Here is a 27,253-nt window from a genome sequence, read left to right as displayed (position 1 = left end):
AATTGACCATTGAATTGTTGAGCATAGAACTCAAGGAAGCTAAATGTGGGCTTCATGCTTGAACTCCGTAAAAGTACATGAACTTTGTTCCTCCGCGGTTTTTCGTTTGTTCTGTTACTTCTGGGCTTGTTGTTGTCCGAAAGATTATTATCCTCAAGAAAAATTTAACCTGAATCATCAACTGCATAGCTCTTGGTCAGTGGCAGAGTTTTTAAAATCTGGGCTGTGCCTGCCAATCCAGGTTGTTCCGCAGGAAGACAAGCTGTGGGTCAGAGCACAGAGGGTTTGCAGATGGCTTTCATAGATGCAAAGCCTTGGGCAGAAGGAGAGGACCAATGTGCCACACCTATTTTAACAAGGTTTTTGTTGTTTTAAAAGAAGCCATACACCAGATAGAATGCTTCCATTTCTATTAGCATTTTAAAAGATGATGATGATGATGATAATTTGTATGCGTGTATGCACATGTGTTCTATGGCTTACATATGGAAGTCATTGGGTATCTTCTACTGTGTGGGTTCTCAGGCTCCAACTCAGGTTGTCAGGCTACATAGCAAGTCTTTTTACCCCCTGAGACATCGTCCTGGCCCAGAACACATACATTCTTGTACATGAGCAAGGAAACAAATAACTTGCATGTATTTTAATAATTGCTATTCTCTAAACTTTATTAGGCTTTGGGTCTATAGGAGCATGCTCCATGTTGTCTTGCAGTACTCTGCATGATACAGTACTCCATGCACGTCAGGGACGCAGTGAATGTCTGTTCACATGTGTATAGGTACAGTAGGTTTGTAAATGTAAACTTCAGTTCTCACACTTTTATAATCAGTGCTGTGCCCAGTGAGCCATTTCCCAAGCCCTCCCTTTTATGTTTTCATTTGTTTTATGTATGGGGATGTTTTGCCTTCATGTATGTCTAGGTTCCATAGTGTGCAGTGCTCACAAAGACTACAAGGAGCAATAGATCTCCTCAGGCTGGAGTTACAGATTCTGAGCTGCCAGAAGGATGCTGGGAATCAGATGTGGATCCTCTGGAAGAGCAGCCAGTGCTCCTAACCATTGAACCATCTCTCCTTCCCTTCTTTGACTTTTTGACTCAACGTGTTTCTGTCATTTCTTGTGCTCTCTGATCCTACTCCATTGGAATCATTGCCACGTAGTGTGTTTTTGTTTGGTTTGGTTTTGTTTTTTGTAGATGCTCCCCTCCTAGAGAGGGGGTTTTGCATCATGAAAGATGGAGTCTCTCCTCAAAGTTGCGTGCTGTAGTCCATCACTGCAGTTGACTCCTGACATAAGGCCTCTTTCCGCCATGAAAAGGGACTCCAGACATGTATCTCACTGTTATGACAAAGTAAATAATTTTCCAGTTTGCAATAATTCCAGGACTTTGGCTGTATGCCTTTAGATATTATGGTGGATGCTTTGATTTCAAGCTTAACTTTCAAGTTTAAATAGCAGTGATTCATCCAGATGACAGGTGATATTTGTTTTTGTTCTTGAAAATTCAACATGAGAGTATTTATTATTAAGCGAGTCAGGGAATTGTCACACTTCCTCTAAGATGACACATTTTCTAAATGTCCCCGTAAACAGTTTCCTGCTGTTTATTCCTGCTGGGTTCACTGAGATAGGGCCATTTCAGGGTGGGTCCGTTGAGAGCCTTTGGGAGATGGGTTTAGAGAGACTGAGCGTTTGTTTCTAACACAGATGTTTGGTGATCTGCTGTTCCTTTGATAAACCCTTCCCAGCAAACCAAAACCAGAGCTGGCAGAGGTAGGATGAACTCTCATTGTGGCAGGTGCAGGGTTCATTAGCGGATGCTGCTTTATGAAGCCACTTAGAAACCAGTGGCATGTGAATGACCCACAGTTATTGTCTGCTCCCATGAGTGTGTTGCTGTCTTTTTCTTGTTATGTATGACAGAAAATGTTTCTATAGAAAATATTTAATGGAATCTTCAAAGAGCTTTGGATGCATTGTGATGTGTGTAGCTCAGAAGTCATCAAATACAGCTGTGGTGTGGTGCACATGACTGTAATCCCAGCACCCAAGAGGGGGAGGCAGGAGGCTCAGGAGGTCAAGGTCATCCTCAGCTGTGTAGCAAATTCAAGCCTTATATTGGACAGAAGTCTCTACCAAACTAATTACGAATAAGAAGAGCAATGTGAACATGTTTAGCCTGAGCCACGTGAGACCCTGCCTCAGAACCAGCAGCAGCAACAATCTTGAGATATATTTGGACTGGAGATAGTGGAATTGAGGGCCTGTTGGACAGATTCCTCTAGACCCTCAGTGACTTCTGGACCACATACAGTTGGAGGCCAAGGTGACAAAGCACTCCTTGCTGAGAGTCCTGTGTGGCAGAGAGATAAGCTCTTCCAAGAGTCTGTTAAGATAGCTGAGTCATCAGATCCCATCTAAATATGTTGTGTTAGTTACTTTGGTTGCTGTGACAAAATGTCTTACAAAGGCAACTTAAAAAAGAAAGCGTTTATTTTGGCTTCCAGTCTGTGGTGGCTTTGGGTCATAGTGGCAGAAGTTTGAGACTGCAGAGCTCACTCATCTGCAGTCCGGAAACAGGTGAATGCTGGTACTTAGCTCACTTTCTCCTTTGTATCCAATCCGGATCCCCACCCATGGGATGGTGCTCCTTACCTGTAGTTAAACCTTTCTGGAAATGCCTTCAGGCACCCCTAGCATTGTGTTTCCATGGTGAGTCTCTAAGTCCAGTCTAGATGCCAGTGAGCTTTACTGTCCCATAGATGTAGCTGCTGGTTTCTAAGGTCTAGTTTAATAAATATACTATTTGGGGGATGTTAGCTAGATGATAGTTGACCCTAGCCATCTGCTTAAAAATATCAAATCCTTCCATGTGAAGGATTCTCTGGAAGTAAAGAAACTGATTGTGTGGATTGCTGCTCAGTCCTGTGTCCCCTCAGTACACACCTGCTCTCCAGAGAGTCAAACCATGCCTGCCAGAGTGCCCCACACTGTGTCCCTTCTGTCCCCAGTGACTCAGCTGAACTAACCGCATTCGTGCTGTTCTTACTCGTACTTAGTTGGTGACTCACTTCTGTCCCATACAATGTAAGGGAAGGCTTACTGAGAAGTTCCGGGGACTAGTGTTCTCTCACGGAAGATACCCCTGGGAAGAAGGGGCTGGCCATGTCCCCTGGAACATCCACAGCCTGAGGTTGAAGCCAAGGGTGAAGTAAGGAAGGAAAAGGAGAGTAGGAGGCAAGGCCTGTAAACTTCACACTATTTCCATGGAAATCAGATGGCAGTGTGCCTAAGGGCAGGGCTTCTTCATTGAGGAGCCTGGGGAACATCATGTGTTCAAAGCATGGGAGGTAAAGCCAGTAGACTTGATGTTGTGTCCGGTATCTCTGGAGGCCTGTGTACCTAAGGGCGGGGCTGCTTCAGTTGTGAACCTCATACAACACCATGCCTAGAGTGGGAGTGTGCGACCTCTTTGCCCATCCGCACAAAGGCCTAGACCTCACCTCAGATGAGTTGCTTTCCCAAGCAGGTCTGTATCGCCTCCCTGGCAAGACCAAGACTTCCTCTCCATCCCTGGGTTTTTATTCCTTGGCCTTTCCTTAATTCTCTAACATTCTGACCCTTGTAAACAGTGTTGTTCTCTAGATATTCAGGGTTACTACTTATTAGTGTTAAGATAGGGTAATTTGGGTATTTTATTTTGTTTCTCTTTTTCTAAAAAAAAGAAAAGAGAAGACTTTAAACAGAGAATGACATATAGAAAAGCTGCCAATTACAAATCAATGAGGCAGTATAAGTTAAATGAAAGAAACATTTCGAATATTTTTTTGGCATGCTTTTTTGGCTTCTGGATGTAAGTGGAGATTTATGTCAATGTCTGTCCAAGAAAATCTCATGTCTGTTGCCTGTCAGATTAGAGCGGTTTGGGATGAGGGATCTTCATCCTTAGATTTTCAGTAAGTATGTTATTGTAAATTATAGTGTTTTATTTTTCTGTGGAATTACCTTATTCTTTTCAAAGTATATTTGCTTCTTTTTAAAAAAATATTTATTTATTTATTATGTATACAATATTCTGTCTGTGTGTGTATGCCTACAGGCCAGAAGAGGGCACCAGACCCCATTACAGATGGTTGTGAGCCACCATATGGTTGCTGGGAATTGAACTTTGGAAGAGCAGGCAATGCTCTTAACCTCTGAGCCATCTCTCCAGCCCTGTATATTTGCTTCTTAATTCTGTTTTATATTATAACACTAAAGTCTGTTTCAGTATTAATAGAATTCTTTCTTTTGCTAATTTTTTTGTATTTTTCTTGACTGGTTCCACTTCCTCTAGTAAACTGTTTTTTATAAGAATATAAGTGTAACATGTGCACACTTGGGTTAGTTCCCAAAGAAGTCAGAGGGTGTTGGGTACTCTGGAGTGACTTACAGGCAGTTGTGAACTGGCCAGTATAGACACTGGGAACCAAACTTGGGTCCTCTGGAAGAGCAACAGCTGCTCTTAGCCCCTAAGTTATTTCTTCAGCCTGCTGTATCTTTTTTTTAAGGTCTACTTATTTTTATATTGTGTGTGCACATTTTACCTGCACGTCTGTATGAGCACTACTTGTGTGTAGTGCCTGCAGAGAGCTGTGAACATACTCGGACATACTCACCAGTTGCTCTCCCATATCCCTCTCCTACTCCTCCAGACCCTTCCATCTAATCCCCTCATGCTATCACGTCTTTGTGTGTGTGTGTGTGTGTGTGCGCGCGCACGCATGCACACGTGCACACATGTGCAGATCTTCTGCAGCTAGCCATAGCTACTGTGTGCTCGTGATTACACTGACCATGTCATACCCATAAACAGGGCTTTACAGGATGCCTCCTGTCTTCTATCTCTTACTGTTTTACCAACCCCTTTCCCATAATGTCCCCTGGGTCTTGGAGGGGTTGTTATAGATGTCCCGCCCCATTGAGAGGTGAGCAGTCGACAGCCCTTTGTTCTCAGCATTTTGACCAGTTTCTATATTAATTTTGACCAGTTTCTATATTAATTGTCACTCTTTGCAGAAAAGAAACTTCTTTGACCAAAAAGGATGGCAGCACCAGCCTAAGGGTGTAAAAGATGACTATTTTGAAGGCAGTGTGTCTGCCTATAAGACTCTGCTGCTAAAGCTGCCACACACTTGGAATGTAACACGGGTGCCAGCCATTCTTGTAACTTCCAGAAAGGACTTTATATGACATAGCTGCTGGAGGTTTGGAACATCCTAGAGACTTGGGGAAGGGGGGATGTTTGTTTTGGCAGCTTTTATGCTTTAATGTAGTTGATTTTTCTGATTCTAACAGTGCTTGTGCGCTTGTGGATTTACACCAGGAATGAACAAAATCAGTCATCTTTAAAAATTCATGGATTGTCTCCTCAATTCACTCATTTTTGTTTTGCTTTCTTTTTGTGCGTTTGTTTTTTCTAGGCAGGGTTTCTCTGTATAACAACAGCTCTGGCTGTCTTGGAACTCTCCCTGTAGACCAGGCTCGCCTGGAACTCACAGAGTTCATCTGACTCTACCTCCGAGTGCTGGCATTAAAGGCGTGTGCCACCACCTCTTAACCAGTGCACTCATTTTTAAGGAAAAGTAATTTTACTATTTGTCTGAAAGTTGATGCCTAAACCCAAACATTTTTATAGTGTTTTATTTATGGAATGTTTCTCTTTATCATTAATAAAACAAGTACATCTCTTTGGTTTGACCTACCTTCGATCTTACTAAAACAAAATCAACTGCAATTTCCCAAATGTCATATTCCCTCCTTCTCAGCCTCCCCGTCTCTCCTCCCTCCCTCTCGACTCCCTGGAACCTTTGTTTAGAAACGTCAGAAAATATGTTTTCTTAAGTTAAAAGCTGTGTTCGCAATGCATGCATTAGCTATTCCTGGTGGGGTCATTTTGTAGTTCCCGTTGATACTGTGTGACCGACTTCATGGCTAGAGACTCTGACTCTTCTATGCAGGACACAGTCTTGCCTGTTCTTTTTCTAGTGAATAACAATGTTAGAAACAGAAGTTTGTTTGTCTTCTTTCTATAACATCATTCTACAATACATACCTTGCATTGTGAGATGTGGCCAGAATAGGAGTTTAATATATTAAACTTTATTTAATATATTGCGAATAATAACATCAGGTTTTCAGCTTTCCTTGAGTCTACTTTGTGTATGTGTTCGTATGTGCACATATGCATGTGTGCATACAGTACATGCGGGTATGTGTGTGTGCATGTCCACTCATGGAGACCAGAGGGATGTTGGATGCCCTGGAACGGGAGCTAGTCAGTTTCGAGCTGCCCTCTGTGTGCTAGAAACTAAACTAGGGTCCTCTGTTGGAAAGTGATTGGTTGCCCAAGAACAATCATGCCACTATTGCCACCATCACACCAGCAGGAACATCATGCCTGGCAGTCCTCAGCTGGTTAAGACCGATGATTCTTGCCTCCCACTACAGCCTGAATAATACCTTCTGGGACCACAAAGTCCGCCAAGCTTGTGTAGTCTTGTTCCCTAAAGTGATTCCTTGGGAAGTACTCCCAGGGGAGCCACTGCTCTCACACGTGTTTGGTTCTCCGTCTTCAGGAGGTGGGGCAGCCCTCTGCCCAGCTCTTTCCTCTTAGAGCCTTCACTTTGACACTGTCCCATTCCTTGTCTTTTCTTTTCCCCAGATTATATTTATAGCTGATGGACTCTGATTGCTTATTAAAGTCCTATGGCCTTGGGGGCAGGCATGACCTTTTGTGTGTCACTCATGTCCCATCCTGTGTTTGGGTGCTGTCCTGGCTCACTAAATATTCAATTCCTGAAGGCTGCACATCTGTAATATTCTTTCTCAGTGATCAGATGCTTGTATTCCTAATTATTTTTGTTGTTATTGTTTTCATAATTAAAAATTATTTTATTTTTGAGATAATATAATTGTATTCTTTCTACCTTCCCTTTCCTCTCTCAAAACCCTCCCATGTACCCCCACACACATCCTTTTTTCAAATTCATGGTCTTTGTTTTGTTAATGGTTGTTACATTTGTATATGTTTGTATCATAAATATAATTGGCTCACTTCTGATACAATGAAAACATGACCCAAGTGGTGTGCAGTGCTGTAACCAGTCCCAGGAGAACCAAGCCCACATGTGGTTTGACTTGGTCTGTTGTGGTACCCAGTTCTGTAAAGCCCGTCTCCAGTTTGACCTTAGCTCTCAAGTAATGGCTCATTCTACCCTAAGTCAAGTGAGAGAAATCAGAGGATTTGTCCCAAGGGTATTGAAGGAGATGGAAAGAAAAGAGAATTTAGTAATTCCTGGGGTGCAATGAATCTGGTCACTAATCCAGTAGGTGCTGGGAATGGGGAGTGAAATTGTCTCAAACACCACTGAACAGTTATCATATATAAAGTCCAGAAATCACCCAGACAGTGGTAAGGCTGGAGTTAGAGGATTCAGACACTACCCCATGCCTCAGATGTATTTTCTTCTATAGTCCCTCACTGACTGATCAAAGACCATCTCCTGGGGAGGTTGTTCATAGTCACAGAGTAACCCTGGTTTATTAAATTCAACTGTAGAGATGACTAAAGCTAGAATGGCAATTTGTCAATAGGACCTTAGATTTGATTTATGGACCTTTATTTCCTCCCTCCCTTCCTCTCTCCCTTCTTTCTTTCTTTCTTTCTTTCTTTCTTTCTTTCTTTCTTTCTTTCTTTCTCTCTCTCTCTCTTTCTTTCTTAAGATGTATTTTATTTTGTGTGTATGAGTGTTCGACTTACATGCATGTTTACATGTATAACCAAGGAGGTCAGGGATCCCCTTGGAACTTGAGTTCTGGATGGTTAGAAGCCTCCATGTAGGTGCTGAGAATTAAATGCAGGTTTTCTGTTAAAACAAGTGCCCTTATGTGCTGAGGCATCTCTCCAACCCCTGTGGGCCTTACTTGAAGAGTCCAACTGCACATTTAACAGCTTCTTCTGGCTGGAAGCTGAGCCAGGCAGGAGCCTCGTGCCAGGTCAGCCACAGCCCCTTATGTTTGGATGGTTTCCCTTTTTCTGAGATTCCCTCCATAAGTCCCATGGCTACTCCATTACGTTGTGACTTCTCTGTAGTAATAAGGAATGGCGGGCTGCGTTCCCACCCGGATCCCGGCTAGCTTAACCCGAAATAATTACACAGAAACTGTATTCATTTAAACACTGCCTGGCCCATTACCTCCAGCCCCTTATTGGCTCACTCTCACATATTAATTAACCCATTTCTAATAATCTGTATATCACCACGAGGTCGTGGCTTACTGGGAGGATTCTAACCCACCTCCATCTCGGAGAGGAGAGCCATGGCATCTGACTGCCTCTGCTTTCTTTCTCCCACAATTCTGTTCTGTCTTCCCCACCTACCTATATTCTGACCTATCAGGCCAAGCAGTTTTCTTTATTAATTAACCAATGAAAGCAACAGATAGAAGACCCTCCTACATCATTTCTCCACTCATTTGAAGGCTAAGGATTGCCTTAAGCAGGTCCCAGTCTTCTTTCACAAAGAGAATATTATGAACACTGGCTCCCTAAAGCAAACGTGGGTTCCTTAAATGTCTGCTGATTAGTGTAACATTATTCTTAAATATGACAGTGGACAAGGCTTTCACTGTGACCCAGTGTTTGTTTAGTTACTTCCTGATAACAGCGAGAACAAACTACATTGAACCTCTGGGGGGGAAAATGTTTTATTGCCCCCCTCCCCTCCTGCGCTCTATGCGCTAGAATCCAGTTCGCGAGCTTCAGGCAAGGGGCTGGAGGTTGAGGAAACACACGCAGAGACAGACAGACACACGGACCTCCAATCACTGGTACAAAGGCTTTAATAGCACCATGGAGGCTTAAATACCCAGCAGTCAATGGCCAACAGGTGAAAATCCCACCCTCTGATCCTCTAGACAAGGCACAGCTTCTAGTAACTTCAGTTAGAAGGCTCTAGCAGGGAAGAGCAGCTGAGGGCCAGGACTCAATTGGTCCCAACATCATATCACAGTTTCTGGGTTCTGGAAAGACCAAACAGGGAGAAAAAATAATAAATCTTTTCCAAATATGTCCTTTCTGTTCACAAAAGTATGGTCTATCATCAATTCATTATGAGATCCAGATAGCATAAGAAAGGGTCTCCTGTCTACTACACAACAGAACACAGACTCATCTACCATACCCCAATTAAAGTCTAAGGCACTCCCACCCCTTAGCTCATTTACATATAGGAATAAACTGTTCTGCTTGGCTGCTTAGCAGTCCCTAGGGTACATCTGCTTCTCAGAGCTCTGGAAACCCCAGTTTAATTCCCTGAGAGCAGTGCGGGGCGGTGGTGGTGGGGGGGGTCAGAACAAAGAAAAACTCAAGACGAGTGTAATTAACTTATTAGTGGCCATTTTCAAATCTCAAAGATATGGTGAGAGTTAATAATAAAAAATTATGGCAATAGAGAGTTCAGGTTGAATTTGGTGTACAAAACACGAAGTTTAGGGAAGACATTGGTAAATAATGATCAACCTTATTTTCCAAAAGAAGTAGGAATTTGGTCTATTTATAGAAGAAGGCGGGTCCTGTGAAATGGTTTAGTGGATGAAGGTGCTTGCCCCAAGTCTGGCCACCTGAGTTCAATCCCTGAGGTCCACACAGTGAGAGGAGAAAACCTGCAAGCTGTGCTGACCTCCACATACTCTCCATGGCACTTGTATATATAATAAATAATAAATAAACAAATGCTTGATAGACCTTCTCACAGAAGAAAAGTCAGATGAAATAAAATAGCCCTGTGTCGCACAAATTCTAATTGGCCTTAATAGAAACCCAGAGTCAGATGTTAGTAGGTGAAGGCTGAAGGATCAGAGAAGCAGAGATCCTGTCACTAGTTCTTACCTCTATGAAATCCTCAGATCGAATGGGCATCCTGTCTCCTCCAGTCTTTTGGTCAGTCCTCTCTCTGCCCAACCGTATCCCTTTCTGTCTCCACATCCCTAGTGTTGGGATTAAAGGCATGTGACTCCCAATACTGGGAGTAAAGGTGTGAGCCTTCATCACCTCACTTTGTTTCTCTTTGAGACTGGCTCAGTTTAGTGTAGACCAGGCTGGCCTTGAGCCCACAGAGGTCTGTCTGCCTCTGCCTCCTGGGTCCCCGACCTCTATGGCTAACTAGTGGCTCGCTCCACGCTCTGATCCTTAGGCAAGCTTTGTTATAGCACAAACACAATGTCACTGCAGCCCTGAGACATATTTGTGGTCTGTCAAGAATAAAATTAGAGCAGGAATTTCAAAAAGAGTTGCTAGTCCAGAGTAAACCCTACACATCAGTGAAACGTTAATAGAAGTAGTGTCCATTCCGTTCCATTCCCCTTCCACTGCACAGATACCTGGGGGAGGCAAGCCATCTCTTTTTGACAGTTTCCTGTGTATTATCATCAGGAGAAACATGTCATGTGGACACAGCTATATCCAGGTCATTGTTCTTACAAAGTAGCGCATGCTTTTATGGTTTTCCAGGAAACACCACAGCTGTAGGTGCAAAATATTATTTTAGTTCCATTGACAAAGGCAAAATCTCGGAAGCCATCAGGAAATCAAACACCTGATTTAAGATAGGACCATGGTTATTTAGAAATATCAGTAGAAGTAACATTATTAGATGCCCACATATGAGACCAGTAAATCTAGATAGCTTATGGACAAACACATATGAGGAGAATAAATTCAAATCTTTGCTAATGAATTCAAATCTTTGCTAATAATACAATGGAATGTTAGCTATTTTTCCTCAAACCTAAAGTATTCAACTAATTTCATTTCCCAAAGATTTACCTAAATATTTGGGTGCAGATTATTAAAATGTGTGAGTTTAGTAGGAATGTTCCCCCACCCCCATTGAAAACATTTTAGAGCATTCAGTATCCTTAACTTCTTAGAGCAGGAGTCTAGGAAATATGTAGGTTCCAGGGTATTTCTAATCCAAGCTATATGACCTCATTTGGTGGCATTCCTTCATAAGAGTCATCACAGAATGGGGTGGGGAAGGAGCAGTTTGAGAACATCAGATAAACTGAGCTTCAGTACCAGGATGGTCTGCACTGATGCCCAACAGAAGAATTATGGAGAGCTGCATTAGTCTCACGGTGGTTGGCTCTCACGGGTGCTGTTGGGCACAGGTGGCTGTAGTGTGCCTCTCACAGGTGTTCCTTTGACCTGGTTGAAAGCATGGTGCCTAGTGTCTGACTTGCTCTTTATACAGGAGACACCACTGTACTCTGATCTGATGCATGCTGAGTTTATGCTACAATCCTGGTGCTAGAACCTGGCTTTGCGTTTTCCTTGGTGTCCCAAGGGTATCCCATCTTGGAGTAGCCCCCAATCTTCAAACTGGAGGACAAAATTCAATGTACTACAATAAAGAATAACGTTCATTTAAAGATTAGATGCATGTTGGGTGGTGGTAGTATATGCCTTTAATCTCAGCACTCAGGAGGCAGAAGCAGGCAGATCTGTGAGTTTGAGGCCAGCCTGGACTCCGGAGGGAGTTCCAGGACAGAGGGCTACACAGAGAAACCCTGTCTTGGGGGGGGGGGGAAGATACAGAAAGATTAGGTATCCCTCCATCCCCAGACTATGCATGGCAGCTTAGAAGAGTCAAGCAGGGAACAGGGGAGAGAATGAGGGAAGGAAAGAGAAAGAGAGAGAGAGAGAGAGAGAGAGAGAGAGAGAGAGAGAGAGAGAGAGAGAGCCATAATCAATGCCTTTATTTTCCAAGTATGTTTCCCATGGGGACTTTTATTGGGGGGGGCGTTAAAAGAAAGCAGATATAGATTCTCTGGGGTCACAATGTGACCCAGAGATGGTCACTGATCTAGGGTAGAAGGGCCAGAGAGAGTAGGAAGAGAGATATATGTAGATATGTCTTAGGGAGGTAGTCACCACAAGGAGACTATGTAAGACAGACTTTGGTAGCCAAATTAAGATCCTAGGTGGGATTGTAGAACTTAAAACCCCAAAAAAAAAAAAAAAAGGTGACAGAGCCCTGTTTCTTTATTTAAAAAAGAAAAATTAAATTAAAAAAATTTTAAAAAAGCATTTTTAAAGTAGGTGCCAATACAATATGTAGTTTTACATGTTCCCATTTTGGGCCTTGTGCAGTACAGTGGCGTGCACTCATGCAAAAAGCACTAGAGTTTGTATCTTTGATTCCAAATTTCTGTCATGGATCAGGCATGATTATGGTAGTACAAAAAACAGCATATCTACTTCTTGGTAGCATGAAATTTTTATTTTCTCGAACTCAAAGCAGACAAACTGAAAGATGTCTCAAGCCAGATTCTCTGTTATTTTCATAGTGGAGACAACATCTCTGTAAACATTCATCCATTTGTAGAGAGAACCACAGGGCCAGACCGTGAAACCAGCAGAAGCTGGCACCAGACTCAAAATAGAATTGAAGTCGGTTCCTTCTGTGATGCCATCACACAGGGTCACCAGCTGAATTCTTTGGTGTCCCTAGATCTCCAGGGATGCGTAAAAGGACTCCTGTACTCCCTTTTCCAGATGAGGAGGCCAGGCCAGGTCCCCTGTACCTGTACCTGTACCTACATGGGGAGAGACAAGTGCACCATCCCAACACCCTGTTCAGACTGTCCTAACAGAAGGGTCCCCCCATGAAGAATGATGGAAAGGGAAGGAAGGACCCAAGGATCTTGAGAACAGGATATTAGTTTATCTCACAGGCACGAGGGCATATGGCAGTAGACTTCTGGGTCACTGAGGAAGATGTTAGGGGGCATTATTTTGGACTCTGAAAGCAGAGAGAGTCTTGTCAGAACACAAAAGGCTAGGGCAATTCTTAACCAGCTTTGTATTTTCTAGGGGACACATGACTCAGATAAAGTTCATCTTGGCCATAGAGAACTGGCTTCCAGTAAAATCAGAATAGGTATTATGGCCATCCAGGTCTCAGGTATAAGTAAATCCCTGTTTGACTTTTTAATATTTAGTATGTCAAGCCTTTTAAATGTTAGTCTGGTCTTTTCTAATAGCATTAATCAAAGTGTCCTGATTCTACTTAGATTTTTGCATTGTGACTGTTATCTTGGATCTAGAACCTTCAGATTATTGTCATTGAAGAGAATCAAATACCGAAAGTCACTCAGCTTTCATTTCCATCACTGAAATCTGACCTGTGTATTTATACTATGAAGATCTTCAACACTTTCAATATGGTTATTAATTATGTAGCACTTGGAAGTAGTTCTTTAAAGCAGCTCTCAGGTGAGACAGCTACACAGGATAAGGTCACGTGGCCTGTTGAGTGTAAAGCCAGCACCAGGAGCACTGTGAATATTTTCTGGAGCACAGTCCTCGGGGCTCCTGGAAGCCGGATTTTGCTTTTTACTTTCTCGTTTTGTATACTTGACTCTGGTGTGTTGTTCTGTGGGTCTCCAGTAGCATGGGGGAAGTAACTTCGCCTAGAGAAGTGTCCTGCTTGTGGCCATCAGAGCCTGCTGATGCCTCCCAAGGTCAGGGGCTTTCACCTCCCCACAGGGAGCCTACTGAGAGAAACTGACAGCCCAAAGAGGGAACAGAGCATATGTGTTTATTAACGCGCCAGTACACTGTGCCAGGTTGTCGACACTTGAGGATGGTTGTGAGCTTCAGAAAGGAAGAGTGACAAGGTGGAGTCACACAGGGATTGATCAGTCTTCAGCTTTGCCTGACTGAATTCCTGAGCTCCCACTGGCTCTGCTGTCACCATGGTGATCGACTTACAAGTCACAGAGCCCATCTGTTGACTAATTCTTTGTTCTTAACTGAGCTGGTTGAGATGTAAGCCTTAGTAAAACCATGTATAGATCATCGCCCTGTTGATTTTCTCCTCTTTTTAAGAAGGGGTGGCGGGTGTGTGTGTGCCGAGATTAAGATGGGGGGGGGGCGCTTTCAAAGTTCTTTTGTGTCTTGTAGCTAGAATACTGAGTTCCCAGTGTTGGACAAAGCCCCTGCTGTGCCTTTCCAAGACAGCTTCTCTGTGTGATGCTTAAGATTTTGGCCAAATACCAAGGGAGATTCAAGAAAGACCCACTAATTGGAGGGCTCAGTTTGGGTACTCAGCTTTTCTTGCCATCATTTCACTGAGAAAGTGACTGAAGGAAGAGGCTGGGGCATTCTGAGGACACAGAACAGGATAGGTAAGGGCAGAAAGAAGATGAAGCCAGAGATAACAACCAGTAAAATATTTTTTGTTAGGGCTGAAGAGATGGTTTTAAGAACACTGGCTACTCTTCCAGAGACCCCAGGTTCTGTTACCAACACCCACATGGTGACCCACTGCCATTTGTAACTCTAGTTCCAGATCTACAACCCTCTCCCGTCCTCTCCAAGGGCACCCGGTGTGCACATGATACACAGACGTGTAGGCTAGCATGGTTCCAGTCACTATATTCAGGGGGAGGTTCACCTGTTACTTCCTCTTAATTGGCTGTCTTCCAGCCTGTGGATTCAGATGGTCCGGCTGGTCCCCCTTTCAAATCATGATCTGCCATCTGAAGCCAGGCCTTTTTTATCCAAGCCGCCAAACTTCTAATACCTCTAACTGAATCCAGCTTGGCTAATCATTGACTGTAATCCAGTCCTGGACCCTATCCAGTCCAAACATTGCTCAAATAAACTCGAAACTTAAAGTACAAGTCTGTAGATCTTGAAACCAATGAAGGACTGAGCCTATGACTCAGGTGCTAGGAAAGATTCTCAGGTACAGTAGCCTAGAAGGTACTTTCATATGATCCCTCAGTTGAAGCACAATTAATAAAAATTGGGGTTCAACCTGAAGATCCAAAAAGCAAAACAGCCACCTACTGGTTCTTACCTCGACCTCAGTCTGAAACGACGATCCTGCCTCCAGGAATCTCAGAATGAGACTGTCTGAGAGCTGTTCCCCCCACACCCCCTGTTTTATAGTCCCCTCTAGGGCTGGGATTAAAGTTTTAAGTCATTGTGGCTACTGGGATTAAAGGTGTGTGTTATTGTGGCTACTGGGATTTAAGGTGTGTGTTGCCATAACCTGGTCTGTAAGACTGACCAGTGGGACTGTTTTACTCTCAGATCTTCAGGCAGTCTTAATTTATTAAAATGCAATTGAAATGCCACTGAATTCAGTGGTACCAAACTGATAAAGTGTTGACAGAGTAAACTAAATAGAACTTAATCAAAGAGCAGTTTATAAGCTGGGCAGCCCAGTTCAGAGAGACCCAGTCCGGGACACACAGCAGGCAGCATTTGAAGGCAGAAATCAGAGGGGACAGCAGCCGCTTGGTGCATGTGACTTGGGTATTTGCCTCATCTGAGCAAAGCCTTATCTGCCATTGACTGTCACTGTGCCCTGCTGGGGCTCTGCTATTTATCGCAAAGTTTACCACTGAGTTAGGCTTTTGCTAAGCTTACACACTAAATAAGATTATAGTTTATTGTGTTAGGACTCTAGGTACTGAGGCATTCTCAGACCTTATTTACTGTGATTTAACAGTTAAAAATAAATTCACAAGCTAGCCCCGTTTCCTCTTCCTCAGAAGAAACTAGATCCTATTTATATAGGGTATCAAATGACCATACCAACCAACCAAATTCCTACACATTGCTTTCCCTAGCAGGGATCAATCTATCTAACCAAATAAAAAAAAAAGCTAGTAGAGAAAAAAAAAAATTGAAAATGAGAAAAATGGCTTGCAAAATTCTAGGGACTCAAGCCTCAAAAAGCCCATGAAAAATGTGTCTGCATCTGAGCTGGGGAGCTCTGCTGTGGGCTTCTCCGTAGGACATATTGCTCTACTGTGAGGTTCTCAGGCCTCAGCCTGATGCCTGGGACACACTGCTCTGCTGTGCGGTTCTCAGGCTTGGCCTTGAGCAGTACACTGGAGTGGTGCTTTCCTGTACTGGCTTAGCTCACTGGCCTCCTTCAGAGTCTGCTGGGTATTTCAGAAGACTCTCAGAACTGAAAAGATTATTTTTAAAGGTACAAACATGAATCTTGCACTAATATAAAATGAATATTCAACACATTAATTTGTGAGGGAACCAGAAAGCCCTTATTCCTGCTCAAAGGAGAATAAGCAAATTGATGGAGAGAAAAGATAGAATTCATGGTCCCCGAGGCCATGTGCTGTGAGTCACCACCTAATTCTGACCTTCCACTTACCTCTGCTCTACACTGCTCTCCTGATGCCAGAACAATGGTGATTTAGGAAAGAGTGTGTCCTGGTTAGGGACTGTCTCGTACCCTTGCCTAGGGACTGGTTGCCCTCTTGGGTCTAGGTTTGGCTAAACCCTTTTTCTTGATCCTTTTTTCAGTCTGTAACACCAAACTGTAATCCCCTAGATGCCACTTTGGAAGCACGTATTCTGGGCAGCTAGAGTTCACGCCACCCTAGTTATGGCTGTAGGCCTCTCACACTCCGTGGGCCTCAGCATGCCCTTAACATTGATTTTCGATTGTCAGCCATGCTGAAATGGTTTTGCTGAATGTGTTGGTCAGCTGCAGTTGACTGTAACAAACTACCTGAGACTGCTCTCCTAAGAAGTATTTATTTCGTCTTACAATTTAGGAATCAGCTGGCCATGTTGCTCTGTCCTGTGGTGATAGATCACAGTAAGAGCTTATGGTGGAGCAAAACTGCTCATATTTGTGGTAGGGAAACAGAAGTGAGCATGGGAGTGGCCTGCTCCTGCAACCCCCCCCCCCACATACACATACTCAAGAACCCCCTCTTCCCACTGTTCTAAAGATCTGTCACTAGGGCCTATGTCTTAAAGGACCCACTGCCTCCAACATCAGCACTTAAGCTTTGGCAGAACATTGAAGACGCCAACTCTGATAGAAGAGAATTAGTTGAGCCTCTGCTGGGTGGACTCTGCATGGCTATAAACAAACATCATTTGATTATGTAGTTGCTTGTCTTGTTGCTATGACAGAATGCCGAACCAAAGCAACTTACTGGGGCTCACAGTCTGAGAGTAAGTCCATTGTGGGGCGGACAAGGTCACAGGAGTCAAGGACAGGTGGTCACATGTCAATCACAGCCCAGAATAGAGAGAGTTGGGTGCTGGTGCTCAGCCAGGGCTCCAGCCCATCAGCTGGTACTGCTCACATTTAGGATGGGTCCCACCTCAGTAAGTTAATCCAGGTAATGCCTCTCAGCCAAACAGAGGTTCATTTCCATGGTGATAATAAACCTATCTAGTTGGCAATCAAGATTAGCTGTTGTAGATTGCAGTCAGATTTTGCAGTTCTCTCAGCTTTGAGTTTTACAGTTTTTGCTTTTGGGACTGTATTTACTTTGCCACATACAACTATCCATTTTTCCATCCATCAACAGTCTTCTTCTTTTTTTTTTTTTTTACATTCATCTCTAACAGGTACAGGTGCCAATATCTGTCTTAGGAGTTTCCTTGATTAATGGGAGGAGTTATACTGGATATATTTCAAGTCTCTAGCCTATGTGACCAGATTAGCAGTGTGTTGTGACCTATGCATCCAGAATAGTGGTGTGCTGGCTTTCTTTGTAATTTGCTCTTTGCCTCTGCTGGCAATGACATGCTTAATTTTGGAGCAATTTCCAAACTGTTCCCTGAATTTTGCCTTCCCTTCAGTGGTACCCGATCTCCGGCCTCTTCACATTCCCACCAAGCTTGTTTTCTACTGTGTGGTTTTAAACTGCTGATGCGATGAGCGTGACGATCCTCTCGATGGGTTTCAGTGGTTTCCCGGGTAACTAGGGATGTACAGCATCTTTCTGTTTTCTTTGGAACCTTGTCTCTTAGAGCTGCTTGTGTAGTTCTTAAATTGAGGTTTTGATCTTTTTTTAATACTTCTTTTTTATCTTTATGTGTATTTCACCTGCATGTATTTCTGTGTAACATACGTGTGCTTGGGGCCTAGAAGGCCAGAAGAGGGCATCAGATCCCCAGGAATGGGAGTTACAGCTGGTTGTAAACCGCCATGTAGGTGCTGGGAAGTAAACACGGGTTCTTTGGAAGAGCAGCCAGTGCTCTTAATCAAGGAATCTTCTCTCTGGCCCTTGAGATCTTTTTGTTTGTTTTTAATTGAGTTGTAGGGGGAGGCCAGAGATTGACATCAGGTGTCTTCCTTGCTCCATCTCCACCTTATATGATAAGCCAAGGTCTTTTGTTTGCTCGGTGATTCAACTAATCTAGCTAACCAACTTGCTGTAACCATCTCTTGTGTCTTCTGAGTAGTGGGGTTACAAATGCCTATCCAGTATTTGCTTGGTCCCGGAGATTGGAGCTCCTGTCCTCACACTTGTACAGCAAGCGGGTTGCCCACCAAGCCTTCTCCCCTGCCCTTCAACAGCTTTTTTTCATTTTCAGTAGACAGTATTGTGCCTTCTCTATTAAATTTATTCTGTTATTCTTTTCGTACTGTTGTCAGTGGAACTGTTTTCCTAATACCGTTTTCCGATCGTTCACTGTTAATTTGTAGAAGAATAACTGGTTTTGTGTGTTGATCTTGCTTCTTGAAGCCTTGTTGAATTTATTTAGTTCTTGTGGGTACTTTTTATTAAAAAGCCAGGAAAACAACCCATGTAAAATCCAATCTGTGGGTAGAAGTAGTTTTACTACCTGCTTTCCAGTTTTGGTCTCTTTTATTTCTTTTTCTTTCCTAATTGTCTGGCTAGTACAGTGGTTTAGTTTTTGACCAGATTAAATTGAAAACCCTCGCTAGGCCTCCACGTAGAGCTGTGAAGCCCACAGAGCACCAGAGTCTGGAGGTTAGAGTCTGCACACACAGGAAGCTGGGATTCGCCAGCCTCGTGCTGACATAACTGGTTTTCAAACCCATGTGGCCACTCCAGAGAGCAAGCTTGTGAAGGAGAAAGAAAAGTGGTGGTGGGCAGGGGACGAGGGACAGAGAAGTGGGGCAGGGATGCCTGGCATCAAATTGCCCAGCTCCAGAAGGCCAGAGGCAGCTCCTTCCCTGCAGTTGCGGCCCCTGGGCTGTCCCACTCCTGGCCTGTGGCTCCCTGGGTTGTCTGACCCCCGTCCTGCCAGAGATGACACTAAAGGATAGTCTCTGCTGTACAGTCCACCTGGATCGCACCGCCTGTCTACCACACGATGGTTTGTGAGTCGGCAAGGGGCTGGAGATTGACACACAGAGACAGAGGCATGGGTCATCCTGCAACAAGAATGCCACTTTTATTGTGTTCCAGGGCAGCTTGTATAGGGCTCTCTTTGACTAATGGCCACGTCCTAGCTCGTGGAACATTTTAGCTGCAAGCCCACCAGAACCCACTCCTCTGCCATCAGAAACTCATGAGGGTCTCGCGCTCAGAGCAGCTACAAGCATAGGAAAACAAGTTGTTTACTCCGGCAGGCAAGGGATCATAGAAAAATTCAGGGTCTGAGGGTCTGCAGTCCCCAATGCTCTGCACAACAAGAATAGTGTTGGGTGTGTCTAGAGCCAATCAGAAAACTGTACTATTGTTATTCCATAAGGATTATCAGAAGTACAGAAGAGAAAACAGTGTGATATTCTAGAAGGAAGTGATAGTCTACTAGCTTAACTCTCATCCTCAGAGCTCTGGGTATCTTTTAGATTCATTTTCCCTCAGCATTTTCAGTCTCCATGTTCCCTAAGTGTATATGTCTGGGCCCCATCCCTTAGTATCAGGTGCATCTTTGAAGGCCTTTTGTATTTCCCTCCTTGCTTTCTCCATTCAAAAACAAGTGAGGCTCCTCACTTCAGTTGCAAAATTGACACAATTCCATGGAATACACACTGGCTGAAAGACATCAGCAAATTCTGGTGCAGGGGTGGGGATAGGGGAGGTAGGGAGGTGGGGGGTGGGGGGGAGTAGCACACTCATGTATCTAAGTTTGTTTCCATAACATTTACATTTTCTGCAGGGCGCGTGCGCGCGCACACACGCACACACACACACATACACACACACACACGAGTGGGTTAGTTACTGTTCTTTTCATCGTGAGGCCCACAGTTTAAAGACACAGTCCATTGTGGCTGGGAAGGGTCCCAGACTGACTAAAGAGAAGAAAGCAAGCTAGGCACCAGCATTCATCTATCTCTGCTTCCTGAGTGCTCACACACATTGAGCTGCTGCAAGCTTCTGCCTTCCCAGCCATGATGGTTTTATTTCCAGTAATATAAAGATGTGTGTGTGTGTGTGTGTGTGTGTGTGTGTGTGTGTGTGTATGCTTAAATGTTTGTGTTTAAGTGATGTAACTATTCGAAAAGCTTATTAAAGTTTATTTCTGTGGGAAAATTTTCATATATTTTTGACTTATTTTTTTCTCCTCTTTTGCAATCTCTAGCCAATGAGAACATTAGTCATGACAAGCATGCCATCTGAGTAAGTACTCGTTGTTTTGATAACTTTCTATTCATTGTAAAAATTTGCCTTCTCTTGTATATACTGTAGGTCTTCGTGCCTTCAGGACATTTACAGAACTGCACTGGATCACTTTTATTTGATATCACTGGTATGGGGTTAGAAGATCATTGGAAATTGAAAATGTAGTTAAATGTGGGCTGTTGAGTGCAAAAAGCTTTTTGGGTCCTTTGCATAGCATTAGGAGATTTTATTTGTTTATTTATTTATTTTTGCTGTCCTCTTTGCTTGTTTAATTCCTAATGGTTTTGTTTGTCCACCCATCACCCCATTAATGTTCAGTAAACTAAGCAGTGTTGGTCGAAACATTTTCTTACAGACCTTGAAGAAACACCATGGCAGAAAGCTTTCTCCATGTGGTCTGAGGCAGATATCTCTGCATCTCGTGGAAGGGTTAATGGCTTGCTGGCTTGCTCTTATCATCTCCTTTAAACATTTAGCACAATAAAGAACATCCAACAAAAATATATAGTACTATATTCCTTGCAACGGATTTTCAAATTTGTGCTTAAAGAGGAAAACCACATTTTTTTATATCAATTGTAGGTTTTGAGGTTTTAAGACATTCAATCAAAACACTGGGCCATTTCAGGGAAAACATGCTGCAGGAAGCATGTGCACATAGAACACGTTTGTGGTGGGCTCCTTTTCCTGCCCGTGGCGTGCAAACAAAAGCACTGATACCTAAGTACCCGTGTATCACAAAAGAGGGACCCTCTTACTGTCATTAATACCTTTGATGTGCCATGAACACTTCAGATAGTCTACTCTGGAAATACTGAATATGAAGGTGATAAAGTCCTTGATTATTCTATAAGTTAAAAAAAAAGACAGCCAGTTATTTTTCTCATTAAAAGGTTTAAAAAGAAAACTTTTCTTTTAGGCAGTGCAGTCCCCTGATCCCTTTTCATCTTACACTTTTTACATATCTTGAGACCTTGGATGGTCTGATTCTCCATTGATTAACAAGGCCGTAAAAAGGCAGTTGTTCCCAATTAGCACATTCATGAGCTGCTGTAACTGCCAGGCTTGGAACAGACAAGACCAGATATTCCGAAGAGAAGTTCTAAACTTAATCCTCTCTGAGATGCTAACAAGCACAGCGTCTCCAGGTCGGTTGTGGAGGGGCCATCTCCACCCACTCTGTGGAGCCCTAAGATTAGAAGTTGAGCGAGGTCAGCCCTTCTCACAGTGGGAGGCTGAGCTCTTGGGGAGCTATTTACCCAAGATAAGACTGGGAGAGAAGCACTCAGGAGCCAGCAAGCACTAGTCACTGTAGGCCACCCGTTGTGGTGCCCCAGTGGAGAGGAGGAAGGCTCCTGTCTCCACTGACAGAGACCACAGCCTGGCCCAGAAGGCCTTTCTCACAGCTTGTGATTCACTAGGGGTTTTCAGACAGTGCTGGGGCAGGGGCCATGGATACTGGAAGAGAAAGAAGCGGCCGATTGAAAGTAAAGGCCTGTGTAGGATGCTAGAATGCCAGAAGAACATTTTGAAAAACAAAATAGAAAGGCACACCAGCCATTAAGAGAATGACAGGTTAAAGATGCTAGTGAACTTTGGGAATTAAAAAGATAATGCAATTAGAGTCCTTTTTTCTTTTTTCTTTTAATGGGAAAAACTGCATTTGACACCCCAATAATCTTTCGTTTTCAAAGTAAAATAAGCAAGTAATAATTCAGGTTCTGAGCTAGTGGGGTGCTTGTGAACAAAGGTTCCACTACCAGACCTGGTGTTCACTCCTAGATCTCTCGTAGTAGAAGGAAGGAACCGACCCCCACGAGCTGTCCTCTGCCATCCACATACATCATGGCTCATTGCACATACATGCATAGTTTAAAAGAACATGTACACACTGGTCAAAAATGCATGAAAGTGCATGGTGTGCAGTAGACTGGTGTCAGGAGTCTGACTTCCAATGCCCATGTGTCCATGTACAGCCTGTATGACTCTGGAGACACCATGGGTAGCCTCGTGGGCTTGGAACTGAGATCTGAAAAGTTCTTATTTCCCCAAATTCCATATTCCTGTTTGTAAAGAAACCAAGGTGTGAGCCCTGTAGCTAAAATGAAGCCAGATTCTGAGCCTCTGTTTGTCTAACGGACACACAGCGTGACGGCTGACTGCTGACTCTCTGGTCCACAGGAAGCAAACTCTCATCATCCAGGTAGTGAACACACTGAAAGGCTTCTCGTTTACACCTGAGGTCTGCGAGTCCACCACCCATGTGCTGGTGGGGAAGTCTGTCCGCACCCTGAACGTGCTGATGGGGATTGCCCGAGGATGCTGGATTCTCTCTTACGAATGGGTAAGCCTTACACTCATCCTTGACTTTAAAATGAGGTACTTGCTAGATCCATTTGATCTGAGGCGATGAAGTGAGCAGCCACGCCTGCGCTTACATGCGCTGAAGTGCAACTTGTGGCTCCTAAAGGGTCTCTGAGAGCCAGGGAGGGTGTTCTTCCTGCACTCACACTGAGAGCCAGGGAGGGTGTTCTTCCTGCACTCACACTGAGAGCCAGGGAGGGTGTTCTTCCTACAGTCACACTGAGAGCCAGGGAGGGTGTTCTTCCTGCACTCACACTGAGAGCCAGGGAGGGTGTTCTTCCTACAGTCACACTGAAAGCCAGGAACGGTGTTCTTCCTACAGTCACACTGAGAGCCAGGAACAGTGTTCTTCCTGCACTCACACTGAGAACCAGGGAGGGTGTTCTTCCTACAGTCACACTGAGAGCCAGGGAGGGTGTTCTTCCTACAGTCACACTGAGAGCCAGGAACAGTGTTCTTCCTACAGTCACACTGAGAGCCAGGGAGGGTGTTCTTCCTACAATCACACTGAGAGCCAGGAACAGTGTTCTTCCTACAGTCACACTGAGAGCCAGGGAGGGTGTTCTTCCTGCACTCACACTGAGAGCCAGGGAAGGGGTTCTTCCTACAGTCACACTGAGAGCCAGGAACAGTGTTCTTCCTACAGTCACACTGAGAGTCAGGAACGGTGTTCTTCCTACACTGTGAACGCTCAGAGAGTGTGGTGAGGCTAAGCCTAGAGGATGGCGGGAGGCCTTTGTAAACTCTCAGCCACCAGTGGAAATAAGATCAGAACAGGCTTGGGTTGAAAACACAAACGGTTTTCTCACATGCCAGTGAGGGTTGCTGTGTGTTTGACTAAGGAGTGATGTGAACTATGCTCTTGATGGCTCAGAAGCCAAAAAGAAAAAACCCCTCCAGAGATTGTTTGCACAGATGGATTTGCTTAGGATGAAGCATGTTCGTCTAATCCCATTTGGATATGTTTCGCCAAGCACGCATGTATCCTTAACATTATTTTCTGTGCATTTAAGGCAGTCTTTAAAAATGTATCATCGTTTTCATAATTGATAGATTGTGATAGTCTGTCAGTCAGTGTGTTTTCCTTTTGATCCTCAGCCTAGGGGTCACTTCAAAGTCCATAAGCTCACTGCTGATGGGAGCAGCAGCATTGGTTACTTGTGTTGCCTCCCATGCTCTTTTCTCCTCGCCCAAGAATGTACTACATTAATACTGGGTTAATTTAATCCTGTAGGATTATGCTGTGAAAACAAGCTGCAGATGTACTGTTAAGAATGGCTCTAAGTCTTTTTCCCGTGTCATAACCCTGCTCTCTGTTACAAAAGACTTAAGAGGGATGAGGAGAATTGCAATCGCTAAAGTGCTTGCGGTGCATGAAGACCTGGGTTCAAATCCTAGGGCCTGCAATAACAGTCCGGTGTGCTGCGTGAACTTGGAATCCTTTCTGTCACTGAGGAGGCAGCTACAGGCAGATCCCTAGGCCAGCCTAGCCTAATGGGTCGGTCCTAGTGAGGAATGCAATATCAGGAAACAAGGTGGGTGGCTTCTGAGGAATGACACAAGCTGGAACCTCTTGCATTCACACACATGTGCACACACAGGAAAACACGCAAAAAGACTTAGATGTGTGCTTAAAATTACGATGTGCAAAACATTAAAAGTAATCTGTTTTGTTTTTCAAGACAGGGTTTCCATGTATAGCCCTGGCTGTCCTAGAACTCACTCTGTAGACCAGGCTGGCCTCGAACTCACAGAGATCCACCTGCCTCTGCCTCCCAAGTGCTGAGACTAAAGCCATGTGCCACCATCACCCGACTCCAGAGGGTATTCTTTACATATATAGGTATCCGTACTTGATTCTGTGTTAGTCTGTTCTGAGAGTTGGGCAGCTAAGAGAGACCGGATGAGAGTTTGAAACACTCACTGTCAACTTGCAGAAAGACACTTGTCTGTAAGGGGGCACAGCAAAGGAACTGCCAACATCCTTGCTCCATGGTATTGTTCAGGTTTTTTATTGTGAATAAGAGAGAACATCCAGAGGCATCTGGAAGAATCTAGAGCAGAGAGAAAAAGAAACTGACTGGGTATGGCTAGGGCTATGCATTTGCACGAGAAGGGAGAATAGCAAATGGTTGAGAATAGAGCATAGTGAGAAAGCAGGGGAGTTGGTGTGGGAATAGTGAGACTGGGGGATGGTTATGAGGGACGCAGTACCTGGAGCAAGACTTAGACTAGGGTGGGGACTTTGAAAAGTATAACATATACTTGCAAATGGGGACTGATGGAGCCTGGAGGCCAGCATGGGCTTTGATATGCAGCCACAGGTACATGTCAGTTGGAGAGCCATATGTCCCTTCTGCCACAGGTATGCAAAATGACTCCTTTGCCTGATGGGAACCAGTTCCACAAGTTCCTGGAAAATGCTTGTTTTCTTTAACTGCCAAAAACCCTCCTATAGTTCAGGTTAAACTAGACCTAACTCAATTTGGACTCAGGCAAGAGGCCTGCCCATTCTGGAGGACAGAGGAATGGAAATGAGATACCCTGTGCACCTCACAGTATTAGAGCCCTCACACACGAGTGGCCACGATCCTTCTGGAATATACCTCTCCCCGTACAAGTTTCTTGTCTTCAGTGCCTAAATCAAGGCTCATCTCTGTCTCCTCCTTACATCACCTCCCCTTCTCTAGAACTAGATCATTCCAGAAACAAGCTGCATTACTTTGCCCCGAGGTGCTTAGAGTCACAGCACATTACAAGGACCACTTTCAGTGCCAGAGGACAGCTCCTCACTCAGATTTTCCAGTTACTCATTTTGTTTAGATGGTCATTCAAATCAGGGCTGTTAAATAAATCACTCTTCATGAAACTGACCAAGTTATTTAAAATAACTCTTAACATTGGCCATGCTGCTTTGCTAGGTGAAGCCACTCAGCGGCTGCCACGGCAGTTAGGATAAGGTGCAGCCCTTCTCAGCGTGTTCACATGTCACCCCCAGAATCACTCCTGCTCTAGCAAGGCCACACCACCCAATCCTTCCCAAACAGTTCCACTAACAAGCTTCCCTGTGTAGGAGCCTGTGGGGGCCTTTCTCTTTCAGACCATCTGTTACTATCCACTGTCACCATATGCAAAAGCAATGCGTGAAATAAAGAAATCAGAATCATAGAACTACTTCTCATCGTTCTGTTGTCATAATCTTTGTTTCCTCTTTTCTACGCCGTCCCCTAGGCCTTACAGAGGGTGATGTGGATGCCAAGTTCTCAGCGGCAGCCATTACCTTCAGTTTCGAGTTTCTTTATTAGCCACTACCTTTCTGTGCCTGGCAGGCAGCAGCCAGTCTAAGATACAAGTATTTAGATAGCCATTTGGCTTCACCCAGCCTGATGTCGGTAGTGAGTTCCTCACTAGGGCCTATGACTTCCCAGCCATAGATTTTTGCCCTGGTTAACAGAACCAGATACGTATTTCTTCCTATGAAAGGAGGCCTGATATCCAATCCAATACAATAACTTTCTTTCAAGCCTTTGAGTACTGTATCACTGCAGGCAGTCCCTTTCAGATCTTGACAACACTGTTTTGGAGACTTGAATGTTAGGCAAAATGCAAACGATTGCAGTGCCAGCAACAGCTAACACAGCACTATGTGGGAAGCGTGAGTCTGCCACAAAAAGTCGATATCTGTTCTGGGAACTCTGCCGGCATCTCCCTTCTCTACCAGCACATACGTATCAATACTGCTAGGGTTAACCTTCAGGAATAAGTCTAGAAATTAGCCAGGCCTTTTTCTCTATTTATACCAGTTTTCAACAAGGCAGGGGTTACCTCTTCTTGCACAGCCTTCCTTGTTGCATTTATATTATTCCATTGTTTCACTTTGCTTACGTTAGTGTGTTCACATATATGACTGCACATGTAGGTACAGGAGCATGCATGCATGGTGCATATATGGGGTTCACCTCAGGTGTTGTTCCCCAGGTACCTTCTAACTTCTGTTTGAGATAGAGTCTCTCATTGGCCTTGAGCCTTGTCAAGTTGTCAGACTCTCTGGCCATGAACTTCCAGAGGTCTGCCCATCTCTGCCTCCCGGCTCACTGTGACTGGAATTACAGTTGTGCCCCACCACTGTACCTAGTGTTTTACTTGAGTTCTGGGGTCGAAATTCAGGTCCTCACCCTTGCAAGGTCCTTACTGACCTTACTGGCCAAACCATCTTCCTAGATTTCCTCCTTGAATTTTGAAAAGGAGTCAATACCAACATAATATATTTATTTGAGAGAGATGGTTGCTGCCACCATTAGGAAGATCAGTGGCCAAAATTTCTAGTTTAACATCCAACTTAATTTGCATCTCCAGGCAGCATATAGTCATAGATAACATTACAGCCTCCACAGGTTGTGGCTTCCCTTCATGTTCATATGAGTTTTCATATTCTATCCTGAAAGATGGTGTGGAC

The 27,253-nt window shown here is 44.1% G+C and overlaps 1 protein-coding gene across 6 annotated transcripts in view; it reads left to right on the top strand.

The window, feature by feature from the left end:
• Positions 1–27,253, top strand: part of Mcph1 (microcephalin 1) — a 194,206-nt gene that overhangs the window by 39,766 nt on the left and 127,187 nt on the right. For all 6 annotated transcript variants that reach the window (XM_087901116.1, XM_087901113.1, XM_087901112.1 and 3 more), the window contains 2 exons: positions 20,393–20,430; positions 22,615–22,777. In XM_087901116.1, coding sequence (XP_087757242.1) covers positions 20,393–20,430; positions 22,615–22,777 — 201 coding nt within the window. The remainder of the gene's footprint in view (positions 1–20,392; positions 20,431–22,614; positions 22,778–27,253) is intronic.

The sequence above is a fragment of the Myodes glareolus genome, chromosome 23 (genome assembly GCF_982192425.1).
Source record: "Myodes glareolus chromosome 23, mMyoGla1.1, whole genome shotgun sequence".
In the NCBI taxonomy this organism is placed as follows: Eukaryota; Metazoa; Chordata; class Mammalia; order Rodentia; family Cricetidae; genus Myodes; species Myodes glareolus.
This window is presented reverse-complemented; position numbering and strand designations above follow the sequence as displayed.